The sequence below is a fragment of the Budorcas taxicolor genome, chromosome 12 (genome assembly GCF_023091745.1).
Source record: "Budorcas taxicolor isolate Tak-1 chromosome 12, Takin1.1, whole genome shotgun sequence".
NCBI lineage: Eukaryota > Metazoa > Chordata > Mammalia > Artiodactyla > Bovidae > Budorcas > Budorcas taxicolor.
Genome location: NC_068921.1, coordinates 33,735,689 through 33,751,890, shown reverse-complemented (window position 1 = coordinate 33,751,890; position 16,202 = coordinate 33,735,689). Strand labels below are relative to the sequence as shown.

The 16,202-nt window shown below is 41.2% G+C and overlaps 1 protein-coding gene across 1 annotated transcript in view; it reads left to right on the top strand.

Annotated features, from left to right (window-relative positions):
• The window catches only part of LOC128057765 (phospholipid-transporting ATPase IB), a 402,538-nt gene that overhangs the window by 50,321 nt on the left and 336,015 nt on the right, over positions 1 to 16,202 (top strand). Inside the window, exons 10-15 of the mRNA XM_052650261.1 lie at positions 2,091 to 2,256; positions 7,534 to 7,661; positions 8,483 to 8,560; positions 11,301 to 11,389; positions 13,996 to 14,040; positions 14,810 to 14,885. Coding sequence (XP_052506221.1) covers positions 2,091 to 2,256; positions 7,534 to 7,661; positions 8,483 to 8,560; positions 11,301 to 11,389; positions 13,996 to 14,040; positions 14,810 to 14,885 — 582 coding nt within the window. The remainder of the gene's footprint in view (positions 1 to 2,090; positions 2,257 to 7,533; positions 7,662 to 8,482; positions 8,561 to 11,300; positions 11,390 to 13,995; positions 14,041 to 14,809; positions 14,886 to 16,202) is intronic.

Genomic DNA, 16,202 nt, shown 5'->3' with positions numbered 1-16,202 from the left:
AAGCATTCAGATCCCCTGATCTTGCGAATCGGTGTCGCCTGTAGAGGGACAAGGCTCAGGACTCATGGGAGACTGGCGTGGAGCTCCCGCCACCCGACTCCCACTGTCCTCCCCTGGCTTCTGCTCTGTCTTCCTCCAGGAAGGGTAGTCACCATCTGCTGTATTACTGCATCAGTTTCCTCTTGCTTCTACAACAAATCGCACAAATGCCGTGGCTTACGACCACATGAAGCTCTTACATGACGTTCTGTAGGGCGGAGGTCTGATGAGGGTCTCATCCACATCATGGTGTTGGCCAGCAGCCTTCCTCTTTAGAACATTCCAGGAGGTTCCAGAGGAGACTCCTTTCTTGCGTTTCCCAGCCTCCTAGAGGCTGCCTGAATTTCTTGGATGGCAACCCACTCCAGTATTCTTGCCTGGAGAATCCCATGGACAGAGGAGCCTGGTGGGTTACAGACCATGGGGTGGCAAAGAGTTGGACATGACTGAGTGACTAAGCACATCCATCTTAGGGACTTCATGGCTCAGTGGTAAAGAATCTGCCTGCCAATGCAGGAGACTCAGGTTTGATCCCTGGGTTGGGAAGATCTGGAGAAGGGAATGGCAACCTGCTCCAGTATTCTTGCTGGGAAATCCCATGGACAGAGGAGCCTGGCGGGCTTTAGTCCATGGGGTCATAAAGAGTCAGACATGGCTGAGGGACTAAACAGTAACATCCATCTTCAGAGCATCAGCACTGCATCTCTTCGGCCATCTGTCTGTAGTTATATCTCCCTCGGACCATAGCTGGGAAGGGATCTCCTCCTTCTCTGCTTTTGAAGACCTAAGTAATTAAATTGGGCCCATTTGGAGAATTGAGGTTAATCTCCCTAAGTCATACCAGAAAAGCCCCCTTGCCATATAAAGGAACATATTCGTGGTCCAGGTCATCTTGGGGAGGACCGTTATTCTGTTCACCACAGCTATCTTCAGAGGTTTTCAGAAAATGACTTTGAGTGAATACCTGTCCATTGCAAACAGTTGTGTTGACTCTTCCACTGCAGAGGGCATACAGTTCCAAAGGTGACGTGCTGCTGCTGAGTCGCTTCAGTCGTGTCCGACTCTGTGCGACCCCATAGACGGCAGCCCAGGAGGCGCCCCCGTCCTTGGGATTCTCCGGGCAGGAACACTGGAGCGGGTTGCCATTTCCCTCTCCAATGCAGGAAAGTGAAAAGTGAAAGGGAAGTCGCTCAGTCGTGTCCGACTCTTAGCGACCCCATGGACTGCAGCCTACCAGGCTCCTCCACCCATGGGCTTTTCCAGGCAAGAGTACTGGAGTGGGGTGCCGGTCCTCAAAGCTGGTCTTAGTGAAGCTTTCTGGACTCACTCGCTTATTGTGTAGCTGGGCTGGTTTCCCCACCAGCAGTGAGAAAGCAGGCCATGAGCATTTACAGACGGCTGCACTGTCTTTCTGCTTTTGTCGTTGCTTCCTGCCGGTATTCTGTCTGTTGTTAGGACCTTAGGACTCTGTTCAGAATTCTCCTGGCCCCTCAAGCTTTCCTGACTCTTATTTGTTTTTTGTTCACAGTTTTCCAAATGAACTCTTCGTCTGTCCATTTATTTTTGACACCTACTGTTCTATTTTGCATTATTGATATGTGTGTTTGTGTATGTCTCCCCCCAACCCCCGCACCGCACCAATTAAAATTTGAGCTACTGAGCTTAAAAAATAGCTCATCATGTGTTAATTACAGAGCTATGTTATTCCTTTGAAGATTCTAGATTTTCCTGATGTAGAATCTTTGTTTCAATTAGCAACATCTTCTAAGATCACACAAGTAGCTAATTTTTTGTTAAAATGTAGTCATAAGAAGTACAGACTGAATCGGGTAGAGTTGAGACGATTTTTAGAGTGTGTCTTCTGTGTTCTTTATTGTAAAACTAGATGTTGATTGAGGCGCATAGTACACTTTAAAATTTCTTTGTTTATTGGGCAAAGAAAATATGGTCTTTTTATTTGCTAAATTTGGTTAACGTGCCTCCTTTTCCCCCTTCTCTTGGCCCCTGAGTGTGTTCTGTGACCCTTATTGACTTTAAATGCTCTTGTGCAGAATTCCACCAAAGCCCCTCTCAAGAGGTCGAATGTGGAGAAGGTAACCAACGTGCAGATCCTGGTGCTGTTCGGCATCCTCCTGGTCATGGCCCTGGTGAGCTCGGTGGGGGCCCTGTACTGGAACGGCTCTCAAGGAGGGAAGAACTGGTACATCAAGAAGATGGGTACGTGCTGGGCGGGCTGCTGGTTAACGTGGTCCATCCTTCCGAGTACGTGCCATCCTTTCTCCTTCTTCACCCTTGGGCAGTTGTACACACGGCCCATCTTTTGAAGAACCGGAAGAACAGGAGTCTCGTGATAAAGTAAAGGTGGACTCATCTGGGGATTGCTGTATGTTCAGATGATTATTTCTTAAAGTTACTTATGTTTCAGCTGCACTGGGTCTTCACTGCTGCGTGCATGCTGGCTCTAGTTGCGGCAAGTGGCGGCTACTCCCTAGTGGTGACTTGCGGGCTCCTCCCTGTCGTGAGAAGGCACACGGGCTCCAGAGCCTGTGGGCTTCAGTACGTTTGGTGCCTGGGCTCTGAAGTTGCGGCACACAGGCTCAGTTGCCCCAAGGCTTGTGGAACTGAACACACTTCCCCCGCACTGGCAGGCAGATTCTTAACCACTGGACCACCAGGAGAATCCCAGATGATTCCTTTTTGATTGTTAGTGTTGGGGTTATTTTCTTAGTGGTTGCTTTAGGAATTACGGCATAGGTCTTAATTCATCAGCATCGACTTCAGATTAATACTAACTCAATTCCGATAAAATACAGAAACTTTACTCCATTGTAGGTCTGTTCTCTCCCCTACTGTGTGTTGTTATTACCATGTGTATTATATCCGTCTTTGTTATCAAGCCAATAGTACAATGTTGTACTTACTGCCTACATAATTTTATGTCTCTTAAAGAAGCAAAAAGAAAAAAAAAAGTGTATTTATAGAGTTGTTTCACTTTAACTTACTTATTTACTTTTATTCCCAGTTCTTTTCATTTCTTCCTGTGTATCTGAGTTACCAACTTGTCATGTCTTTGCTTCACATTCCTTCTTTTGTTTCCTGGCTTCTTTTTGCTGACATGTATTTTACATCGGGGCTTCCCTAGTGGCTGAGTAGGTAAAAAAAAATTCTCCTGCTCTGCAGGAGACTGCTTGCAGTGCAAGAGACATGGGTTCAATCCCTGGGTTGAAAAGATCCCCTGGAGAAGGAAATGGCAGGCTACTCCAGTGTTCTTGACTGAAGAATCCCATGGACAGAGGAGACGGGTAGGCTACAGTCCATGGGGTCACAAAGAGTTGGACATGACTGAGTAGCTAAACCACCGGCTGCCATGTTACATCTAGATAAGTCCATCGTGCAATTTTATAATCTTTTACCACTTAAAAAATCCAAGTAAAAGTATAGAACATATGTAATTATATTCTTTTATAAGTACTTATATAATTCCCTTTATTGCCCTTGTTTCTTTATGTACATTGAATTGCTGTCTGGTGTCACTTCCTGTTGTCCTGGAGAATTTCCTTTGTTATTTCTTGTAAGGCCAACTGGATAGCAACAAATCATCCCAGGTTTTTATCTTGGATTTAGGGGGTCAGCATAGCTTAGAAGTCAGCCAGTGGGTGGTCAGAGGTTGTCCTGACCTTCCCTCAAGCCAGTGAGGGGCCAGTTCTTTGATCTGTGTGTGGCTTCGGAATTGGCCTCACTGATGGGAAGTTTAAAATCGACCTAACATTCAATCAGGGACTAGAGGCTCACAAGGACTTGTCCCGTCTCGTGAGCAGGTGCAGCCTTGCACGTGGACCTGTCCTCTGGACCACCAGGGCGGGGTATAATCTTAGCTAGTTTCCCTTGGCCATCTTTCCGCGGATCTGCCTGTTTAATTTCTGTCTCCTCTGCTGGTTTGTTTGCCCCTACTAGTATTGGGAGAGATTTGTCTTCCCTGATCAGGGATGTCTATTGTTTTTTCACAGTGCCCTAGGCATGGCAGTTTTATGCTCTGCTTCAGATACTGTCGGATCCCTCAGGCTGTTCCTGTTCTGACAGTCTGTCCCACCCTGGGATAGAATTTACACTACGTGGGCTGGGGTGGGGGCGGGGATGAGAGTTGCCAGTCCTCAGGGCCCTCCCCACCTACCACCCAGAGCAGAACTTAAGCAACATGGATCTGGGGGAGAGAAGGAAAACACAGACTTTGGCTTAAATGCCAAAGTCTCCCACTCATTGAGATTGAGCAGTTATTCTTGAATGCATGCTTTTGAATTTTTCGTGTGCTCTCTGATCGGTTTCTCAGCACTTTGAATGCTTGTTCTGATAGTTCTGTCCAGTTTTATGGCTTCTTGTTTTGAGAGAAGATTTGCTAATCTCCTTCCACAGCAATTCCAGAAAAATAAATAAAATTTAATGACAAAATAAATAATGATAAGTTGAGTAACACATTTGAATTTTAAACTTTGAAGTATTTTCTTGGGATAATTATTATTCCCACCTTTCTTTATATTTTGGTTAAACTGATGAAGACATTTTTTCCGCCTTTCCTAGTTATCTCATATAGAAAGCTCACACATTTTGAACTGCCCAGGAAGACTCTTGTTGCCACTTTATAGATGGGAAAAGTCATTGGGACTTCTGTTGTTCAGTTCAGTCGATCAGTCATGTCCGACTCTTTGTGACCCCATGAATAGCAGCACACCAGGCCTCCCTGTCCATCACCAACTCCCGGAGTTCACTCAGATTCACGTCCATCGAGTCAGTGATGCCATCCAGCCATCTCATCCTCTGTCGTCCCCTTCTTCTCCTGCCCCTGATCCCTCCCAGCATCAAAGTCTTTTCCAATGAGTCAACTCTTCGCATGAGGTGGCCATAGTACTAGAGCTTCAGCTTTAGCATCATTCCTTCCAAAGAAATCCCAGGGCTGATCTCCTTCAGAATGGACTGGTTGGATCTCCTTGCAGTCCAAGGGACTCTCAAGAGCCTTCTCCAACACCACAGTTTAAAAGCATCAGTTCTTTGGCGCTCAGCTTTCTTTATAGTCCAACTCTCACATCCATACATGACCACTGGAAAAACCATAGCCTTGACTAGATGGACCTTTGTTGGCAAAGTAATGTCTCTGCTTTTGAATATGCTGTCTAGGTTGGTCATAACTTTTCTTCCAAGGAGTAAGCATCTTTTTTTTCTTTTTAAGCATCTTTTAATTTCAACCATCTGCAGTGATTTTGGAGCCCCCCCAAAATAAAGTCTGACACTGTTTCCACTGTTTCCTCATCTATTTCCCATGAAGTGATGGGACTGGATGCCATGATCTTCGTTTTCTGAATGTTGAGCTTTAAGCCAACTTTTTCACTCTCCTCTTTCACTTTCATCAAGAGGCTTTTGAGTTCCTCTTCACTGTCTGCCTTAAGGGTGGTGTCATTTGCATATCTGAGGTTATTGATATTTCTCCCGGCAATCTTGATTCCAGCTTGTGTTTCTTCCAGTCCAGCATTTCTCATGATGTACTCTGCATATAAGTTAAATAAGCAGGGTGACAATATACAGCCTTGACGTACTCCTTTCCCTATTTGGAACCAGTCTGTTGTTCCATGTCCAGTTTTAACTGTTGCTTCCTGACCTGCATGCACATTTCTCAAGAGGCAGGTGAGGTGGTCTGGTATTCCCATCTCTTTCAGAATTTTCCACAGTTTCTTGTGATCCACACAGTCAAAGGCTTTGGCATAGTCAATAAAGCAGAAATAGATGTTTTTCTGGAACTCTCTTGCTTTTTCCATGATCCAGCAGATGTTGGCCATTTGATCTCTCTGGTTCCTCTGCCTTTTCTAAAACCAGCTTGAACATCAGGAAGTTCACGGTTCACATATTTCTGAAGCCTGGCTTGGAGAATTTTGAGCATTACTTTACTAGCATGTGAGATGAGTGCAATTGTGCGGTAGTTTGAACATTCTTTGGCATTTCCTTTCTTTGGGATTGGAGTAAAAACTGACGTTTTCCAGTCCTGTGGCCACTGCTGAGTTTTCCAAATTTGCTGGCATATTGAGTGAAGCACTTTCACAGCATCATCTTTCAGGATTTGAGACAGCTCCACTGGAATGCCATCACCTCCACTAGCTTTGTTTGTAGTGATGCTTTCTAGGGCCCACTTGACTTCACATTCAGGATGTCTGGCTCTAGATGAGTGATCACACCATCATGATTATCTGGGTCATGAAGATCTTTTTTGTACAGTTCTTCTGTGTATTCTTGCCACCTCTTCTTAATATCTTCTGATTCTCTTAGGTCCATACCATTTCTGTCCTTTATCGAGCCCATCTTTGCATGAAATGTTCCCTTCATATCTCTAATTTTCTTGAAGAGATCTCTAGTCTTTCCCATTCTGTTCTTAGGTTGGGTGAAAATTGCTTGATTTTGGTTGTTAAAACATGGATTTCAACCATGTTGTATGTTTAGATTCAAACGTGAAGACAGATGAATTTGAATATGTATTAGTTGCAGCATGTCATTGTTTAGGTACATAAACAACAGTGACACTATACAGATATATAAGCTTTGTGGAAACTGTCATTTAAATTGCTCAGCTGACATCAAACTCCAGTACTAGCTGCATGATTTACAGTGAAGAATTTACCTATTTTTTTTTTCCATTCAGTGCTCTATTCCTTGTAAAAGCATCCAGTAAAAGCCATCAGACTTCACATTTGTGCCATCCGTATCAGAGCTTTGACTTCAGAGAACTTTCCTCTTTGACACTCAGAGACCCTGTACCTCTGCCTCCTCTCCTGGTCCCTCCTCCCGCCTTAGCTGATTCGGCTTCAGATTCTTCCTCTAGGGCCCGTGCTCCATTAAGACATTCTTCCTCTTGTCTTCTGTAAATAGGCTCAAAGCTTCCTGTCTGCCTCCCTGTCTGCACCTATTTTGCCTGTTCACACTTGCCCCAGTTTGACCAATTCTTCAGGGTGTCCCCAATACACTCCTACCTTAGTGAGGTTGTAGGTATTCCTGTCCTCTTTTCTGCATCCTTTTCAGTTAGCTGCCTTTGTGCCATCCTCCAGAACTTGTCTTAAGCCTCCGTTCTCCTGGACGGCTTTGAGTGACTGGGCCTGTGCCGTCCCATTAAACCCCTGCTGCCGCGGTGTCTGCATGCCTGTGAACTCCTCTTTAATCGATATCTCCTGCTGCATGACCACCTTGGCAGATGCTGACTTGGGCTCACCCCCTTCCCCCAAAGCCTCCTATTGGAAGCCAGCTCTTTATTGGAAGGAATTGTGTCATCACAGCCTTGTGTATCCACAGTTCATGGCACAGAGCAGGTGCTCAGTAACTGTTTCAACTTGAATCTCTAAATGTACGCTTAAGCCAATCAACTTCTCTTGTGAACATCTTTCAGAAAAATGCCAGCGTAATAAAGTACAGGGATACTGAACGGAGACCAAGCTATGCACATGTTGTGGTTTTCTTCTGCAGACGCAACCTCAGACAATTTCGGATACAACCTGCTGACTTTCATCATCCTCTACAACAATCTGATTCCCATCAGTCTGCTGGTGACTCTCGAGGTTGTGAAGTACACACAAGCCCTCTTCATAAACTGGGTGAGAATCACACGGGGCTGGAAGCAGAGCTGCTGGGGACGTGTCATTTCCTAATATCCTGTCGGAGCCTTAGTGATGAAGCTGGGCCTCCAGAAAAAGAGGAGCGTCACTGATTTATAATTTGATCTGGGATTTCACTGCCTAGAGACTGGGCAAGGTTGTCCCTGAGCTAGTGGTGGTGGTGACTAGTCAACCTAGTGTCCCAGTTTCCTGGGCCATGAAACAGGCAGGTGCGCTCAGGAGCGTCAGTGGGATAATGAAGAGGGCAAGCAGGTCTCTGTCTTCCAGTGCATGGGCATGAAGTGGCTGCAGCTGCTCATGCTTTATAGTGTAGAAGGAAAGCTCTCTTAGGTGTGTCTGCTTAAGTGTTCTTTATATCAAAATTCACAGTGACTGTGAACTTGGGTTCTGTTGCAAGAGTCCAAGTGGAATTTTCAAGGACCCACCATGGTCGTGAAGCACTGGACCTCAGCAGCTAGTATTTGATGACCAGACACTTTAATGTGCATTTTTTTTCTTCATGGGCATTTTTATTTGAGCTTCACAACAACCTTTTGAATGAGGTATTAGCTAAGGTCAGAAGTACGAGTTAGTCTAGGTTAGGAAATGATCGCCTGGAAGCCAAATCTTCTGGCTATAAATAAATACCATGTTTTCCCCTGTATCTCAGTGTTTTTCTACATAAACAGACCCTGTATTTTCACCACTAAATTTAAAATTAGCATTTGTTTGAGTTACCTGTTTTGAGTTTCTTCTTAATCTAAATGAGTGATGAACGGTGGATATTTGCTGAAGTCCCCCTACTCCTTTCTCTCTCTCAGGACACAGATATGTATTATCTGGGAAATGACACTCCTGCCATGGCCAGGACGTCAAACCTTAATGAAGAGCTTGGCCAGGTGAGAGCCTCTTGGGGACTTTGGGACAGTGATGTGAGCACGGGGGCAGACAAGTGTTGGAAGAACTGTGGAGAGATTGTGCAAAAATAATTCTCCATAAAGGTGGTTTTGATGTCTGAAGAGCTCTGTAGTATTTGGAGGTATTATTCAATACAAATGTTAATTGATCTTGACTTGCTTTTTGAGACATGGATAGATCTTATCACCTAGAAGATCTTATCACCTGCAACAAATTTAGTACAAAAAATATAGAGCAAGGTCACTTTGTATGCAAGATTGTTAATCAGGAGCAAATAAAGCAAAGACGATGGTTAAGAGGCTTGGGTATTGAGTTGTTGTTCAGTTGCTAAGTTATGTCTGACTCTTTGAGACCCCATGGACTGCAGCACACCAGGCTTCCCTGTCCTTCACTATCTTCTGGAGTTTGTTCAAACTCATGTCCATTGAGTCAGTGATACTATCTAACCATCTCATCCTCTGTTGCCCTCTTCTCCTTTTGCCCTTAATCTTTCTCAGCATCAAGGTGTTTCCCAATGAGCTGGCTCATTGGATCAGGTGGCCAAAGTATTGGAGCTTCAGTTTCATCATCAGTCCTTCCAGTGAATATTCAGTGTTGATTTCCTTTAGGGTTGACTGGTTTGATTTCCTTGCTGTCCAAGGGACTTTATGTGGGGGCTAATTTGAAGGATATAAATCCATAAAATCTCTCACATGTTCCTGCTTTCATCTCTGTAATATTTCAAGGACTCAGTTTCTTTTCCACCATCACCCCCAAACCCCTATTGCCTTTTTACTAAGTGACACTTTGCATTATGTCCTCATTGTGAGTTGAAATCACTGCAAAGTCTCGGTCTGTTGAATGCACTTTAATACAGATTATAATTTCACTTTATTTACTTATCTTATATGATTCTGCCAACAACCGCAGGAAGCGAGTGCAGTATATATCAGACTAAACCGGCCTTCTCTGAACCCTGCTCCAGTCTCCCAGCAGTTAATTTACCTCTCTTCAGTGTTTCTGCAACAGTCTCTCCAAACATAAATACAGTAAAAAAGAGTGACAGTGCTGTGTGTCTGTTTCCATCCTGGGATTTCGGAGCCTGTTCAGAGGTGTGGAGACGAGCTCTTTGGTCATCTTTGTCTGCCTTTATCATTTTAGCATAATGGTTAGTGTAACTTTGTTCTCAGATGCTGTTGAACTGGACCCAAATGATTGAAGGATTCAGTGTCCTCCAGCTCCCACGATGAGATAGTTCATCCTAATTGAGAATAGGAAAAGTTTGCGTGGGGAAGTAGTTCTGAGTTGGAACTGAAAAGACAAGTCAAAATCCAATAGGCAGAATAATAGAAAAATCTTAGTTCCTTATTATAAAATTGTCATTTTAAAATATTTTGATATCATCTTTTAACTTTTAAAAAAGAAACAGAAAGAGATACTGCTTTTGAAAGGCTGATTCTACTGAACTTTTTATACCCCTAGTCTTACTCCAGATAAAGCTTATATTTAAACTTGTTTATGGTTAAAGCATTCATTACTTTAATAGTGTACTGATTTCATATTTCTGTGTACTATTTGACTTCTTTAGGATCATTAATAATCATTACTTGAAGGTACTTTGAAAATAATTCTTAGTATTTGCTTATATTGTATCAGTTAGGAAAAGTCTAGAGTATACAATTCTTGTTATTAATCTGTCTTGTATAAAAACAGTGCAGTGTGACTTCCCTAGCACGGTTCTTGGGAATTCCTGGAATCCATCTCACATCCAGCTGCAGTCATGACCCTTCTTTAGAAAGTCACTGAGAAACTGGAATTTTGCTGGAGACAGTTCTGTTAATTACTCCCCTCTCACTAATCTATGACGTAATTTCCCAGAAAGTTAGACATGGAGTAATGTTACTTAACCTTCTAGCCAAACCCTTATGGACGTGGACGTTGAGTCCCAGAAGGCTGAGGTGACTTTTCCAACCTGCACGGTTCAGAGCCTGACCTGGACTCCCTTCCCTTGTGGTTCTGAGTTCTTTGCCCTTACCCCATCGTAGCGTCCACCCAGGAGGGCAGACCATAACAGCACATATGCCTGTGGGCTCCTCTCTTGTGCACTCAGTTAATCATGTCTAAATGGTTTGCTTATTGACTTTCACAGGAATTTCTCTTTTCACCTTTATATATGGAGAGCCTAGCGTGTTAAATTATAGAACTTTGTGCCTTAGAAAGTTACGTTAATCTGTTGCAGTGCCACGCTGCCTTTATGTAACCTCACTATGATGGTGATTGAAAAGCTTAGTGTTCTGTGCTATTTCAGGACATGCTTTCTTAGTCCAACCAAGGGATGGAGTTTTAAAAACAAATATTTTGTGGTTGCCACTGTCTGAGTTTGTTGTCTTGATGTATTAGACACAAGAATGAATTCTGTGTAAATGTCATTGAGATGCCTTGTGGCAAAATTTAGTGCTTACTGATGTTAAATGGATTCAGGGCTGTTACTGAAATCTCTTTTGTATGTTTCCACACACTTGGACTCCAGAATTGTGGTCTTAAGCTTTAAAATATATTAGTTTTACAATATATAATTATGATATATAACATATATTTAATTATAAAATATGTTTTGCTTGCCTAAGGAAATTTACCTTTGAAAACTAATACCGATTTTGAAAAATGTAGAATAAAAGACTTCACTTAATGTATCTTTGCATGTTATTACATTCTTGGCATATATTTTTCTCTTTGATTTAGGTAAAATATCTATTTTCTGACAAAACAGGAACTCTTACATGCAATATCATGAACTTCAAAAAGTGTAGCATTGCTGGGGTAACCTATGGGTGAGTGTCTTTATAACTTACTGAATTTTATTCATGTTCTTCCAACAAAAGAAGTTTATTTTTAGCCACTTAGTCAAATACCTTGACTTTCTGATACTTTGAAAGGGTATTTATAAGGGATTTGGTTTCATAATTACTACTGAAGATATTTAAAACTGAACGAGTCCCAATTTAAAACAGTTAAAACATGGTTATTTCTATAAATACTAACCTATGAGAAATCTCAAGGAATATGTAACTTTATATTTACAATCTAGTAAGTATACATTTCTACTTCATGTTTTGATCTCAACACTTTCCTTTTTTAAAAGGAGCATAATGCATCTGGCTATGTTCTTATTTCTCAAAGTTTTGTGAGTCTGTATAAATTTTAGAATTGCTGTATTTCTGTGAAAAATGCCTTTGGAATTTTGATATGGATTGCATTGGGTCTGTGGATTTCTTTGGATAGTATAGACATTTCAACATTAATTCCTCCAATCCGTGAGCACAGAACGTCTTTCCATTCATTTGTGTTGCTCAATTTCTTTCAGTAATGTATTACACTTTTCAGTGTTTGATCTTTCATTCCTTTGGTTGAATTTATTCCTAAGTATTTCTTCTTTTTGATGCAAGTATAAGTGGAACTGTTTCCTTAATTTCTCCTTCTGATAGTTCTTTACTAATATATAGCAATGCAACAGATTTCTGTATAGTGATTTTGTATCTTGCAACTTCATTGAATTTGTTCTAACAGATTTTTGGTGGAATCTTTTAGAGTTTTTTTTTTGTATATAATATCATATCATCTATAAACAGTGACAGTTTTGTTTCTTCCTTTTCTACTTGGATACCTTTTACTTCTTTTTCTTGCCTAATTACTGTGGCTAGGACTTCTAATACTATGTTGAGAAAAAAAATAATAAGAGTGGGCATCTTTGTTTTATTCCTGATCTTAAAGGAAAAGCTTTCAGCTTTTCACTGTTGAGTATGATATTAGCCTTGGATTTGTCATATATTATATGGACTTTATTATATTGGGGTACATTCCTTATATACCCATTTTGCTGAGAGTTTTTTTTTTCATTATATGTGAATTTTGAATTTTATCAAATGCTTTTTCTGCATCTATTGAGGCAAATATATTGGGGCTTCCCTCATAGCTCAGTTTGTGAAGAATCTGCCTGCAATGCAGAAGACCCCAGTTTGATTTCTAAGTCGGGAAGATCCACTGGAGAAGGGATAGGCTACCCACTCCAGTATTCTTGGGCTTCTCTTGTGGCTCAGCTGGTAAAGAATCCACCTGCAACGTGGGAGACCTGGGTTTGATCCTTGAATTGGGAAGGTCCCCTGGAGAAGGGAAAGGGTACCCACTCCAGTATTCTGGCCTGGAGAATTCCATGGACTGTATAGTCCATGGGTTCACAAAGAGTCAGACACAACTGAGCAATCTTCACTGTCACTTTCTTTCATTGAGGCAATTATATGATTTTATTCTTCATTTTGGTAATGTGGATGGTGCTGTCATATTGATTTGAAGGTACTAAACTGATCTTCCATCCTTAGAATAAATCCCACTTGATCATTGTGTGTGACCCTTTTAATGTATTGTTGAATATGGTTTGCTAATATTTTACTGAGGATTTTTGTGTCTGTTATTCAGGGATATTGGCTTGTAATTTTCTTGTGATGTTTCTTTTCATTCGGTATCAGGGTAATGCTGACCTTGTAAAATGAGTTTGAAAGTGTTCCCTCCTCTTCTATTTTTTGAAAATGGTTGGTATTAATTCTTCTTTGAATGTTTGGTAGAATTCACTAGTGAAGCCTTCTGGTTCCAGACTTTTGTTGGGAGTTTTTAAATTACTGATGCAGTTTCTTTAGTAGTAATGGGTGTACTCAGATTTTCTGTTGTAGGTTGTGTGTTACTAGGCCTTTATCCGTTTCTTTCAGGTTGTCAAATTCGTTACCATCTAATTGTTCATAGTTGTCTTTTGTGATCCTTTCATTTCTGTAGTGTCAGTTGTAATGTCTTCTCTTTCATTTCTGATTGAGTCCCCTCTTTCTTGGTAAGTCTAGCTAAAGATTTCTTAACTTGATCTTTTCAAGGAAGCAACTTTTAGTTTCATTGATTGTTTTTCTATTGACCTCTGAGTCTCTATTTCATCTATTTTTGTTCTAATCCTTATTTCCTTCCAACTTTGAGTTTTATTTGTTCCTTTTCTAGTTATTTTCGGTGTAAAGTTGTCTGAGATTTTTGTTTCTTGAGGTAGGCATTTATTGCTATAAAACGTCTCAGAATTGCTTTTGCTGCATTCTGCAAGTTTTAGTATTTCCATTTGTCTCTAGGTATTTTGGGATTTCATGTTTAATATCTTCATTATCCATTGGTTTTTCCTTCACATGCTGTTTAATCATCACATATTTGTGAATCTTCCATTTCTTGGGGGGTGATTGAGTTTCAGTTTTGTATCTTGTGATAGGAAAAGATGCTTACTAGTTCAATCTTCTTAAATTTACCAAGGCTTGTTTAGTAGCCTAATGGATGATCTGTGCTGAGCTTGTACTTTGTGTGAATACCTGTGTTTCTGATCACAGCTCTGTAACGACTCTGTTTCTCTCTCTGGCAGTCATTTTCCAGAACTGACAAGGGAACCATCCTCAGATGATTTCTCGTAAGTATATTTTAACAGTTCTTTCTACTTTAGTGGGAAAGGCTTTGGAACAGTTTTATATTAGCATTTCTCACCTGACTATTTTGAAAATAAAAGTTGCATGTTATTTAAAGAGAGAACCAGAATAAAAATGAAACACGAGTATGATTTTGAAAGTCCAATCATGCTACAGGGCTTTTAACAAAAATACCCAGCTATCGGTCTGATACGTCCTGCTCACTTCCCACTTCCCAGCATAATATCTTTAAGGCTGTAACATACATGTTGTAGCATGTATCAGAGTTCTATTCCTTTTGAAAGCTGAGTAATATTCCATATATATACACACCACGTTTTGTCTATTAATTCATCTGTTGTGTGGCTGTCTGGGTCCAGCACGGTTGTGTTTCAGTTGTTCACCCTTGTGATGGTGGGGATACACTCACTGCCCAGAATCATGAGAGAGGATTGTACCATGTGTTGCCAGCCTGTGGAGAGATCAAAATTCAAAGACTGAAAGATAGTCTCTACTGAATGCTTATCAGTTTTGCACCACTGAAAAGTTATTAAGTCAAAACAATGTAAGTCAGAGACCATCCTTATTTTGTTTATAGTCAGGTGTGACATTTACTGTCTTGAGGTTTGAAATAACACACAATATTTCAAATCTTTAAAAGTTTAATATAAATTTTTAGGTTTTTTATGTGTGGTTCTTTCTGAAGACAGATTCTTCCTAGGTTTGAGTTAAAGGAACTTTGGAGCTGAGTAATATCTGCTATTCTCTTCTCAGCCGGATTCCTCCTCCACCTAGTGATTCCTGCGACTTTGATGACCCCAGGCTCTTGAAGAATATGGAGGATCATCATGTAAGGGCCATCATTCACTTCTGGGACATTAAACATCTTATGATGCACTTGCATTTATGTATGTATGTAGCATCTTGAAAGTTGCTATTTTGGAACTTGGGGAAGAGATGTGGCTTCACTCCTATGGTGTTTGTACTTTAGGAAAATGATCGGTTTGTGAAGAACACTTTGCATAACTTAATTTGGGGCCTAATTAAGTATGCAGTGAAATTATAAAGTAAGCACATCAAGATGAGTCTGATCGTAGACTTCACTAGCATTTGAGATTTCTGTTGTTTTGTAAGATTTCTGCAAGACTCTTTCTTCATAGTTGTGAATCTAAGAGATCATGTATTTTGGAAAGTAATTACAGTATCTTTTGGTTAGGATCATCTAGGAAACAAGATATAATATGCAGGATTTATAGCATCCTACTTATGTGCTAGACATTTGAAGTATATTTCCTTTAGCACCTGAGTCACCTCAGAGAGATGATGGGGAGCTGCACGGAAAACGTGACTTGGCCAAAAGTTACCCAGCAAACAGATGGAGAAATGAGAGTCAGAATCTTAATCTGTTGGATTCTTAACTGTGATGTCACATTCTGAACTGTTGTAGCAAACCAGGATTTACTGCTGGTCCATATAAACGCATTTTTGTTCTAAAGGCTATTCTGAAAAATACTAACTTTTTCAGTGATCAGAGCATTTCACAACCAGTTTAACCAGTATAAATGAGACCTAATATGACTTTTCTTAAAAAAAAAAAAAATCAGTTTTAAAATTAGGTAAGTTCGAGCAACATTAAAACTTTATCTTTCCCAAATTTTGTGAAGAGATAGATATACTTAAAATGTTCTCTGAATTTTCAGTGAGGAGGTCTGCTATACTATATTTCAGTTAGTGCCTATTTGTTGATGCTAGAAGTTTCCCAGCGGTGTTCAGAGATGTGAGCATGGAAGGCACCCACGCTCCCGGGCTGGGATGCAGCCGTCCTGCTTCAGCTCCAGAGATGCTGACCAGGTGGTCCAGGCTGCACAGAGGATGCTGCTGAAGGCTGTGCTCTGTGTCAGGATCACAGACGTTGATACTGTCCTTTCCTGGATTTTGGTCTCAGAGGTAGATGGCGCTACTCGGCTAGAGGTCTTCTAAGCAGAAGAGTGGCGTCTCAGAAGAACCTTCTGTGGAGGAGTGGAGTGTTAATTAAGATGTTAAAGAAACGAGCGCCAGTGAGGACTTGCTGTCTGAGAAAGGACTCAAGCAACCTCAAAGAGTGTCAGGTTGAGAGTGATAGTGCAGATGGATGGCTGCAATGGTCTGTTCACATTGGAATGAATGG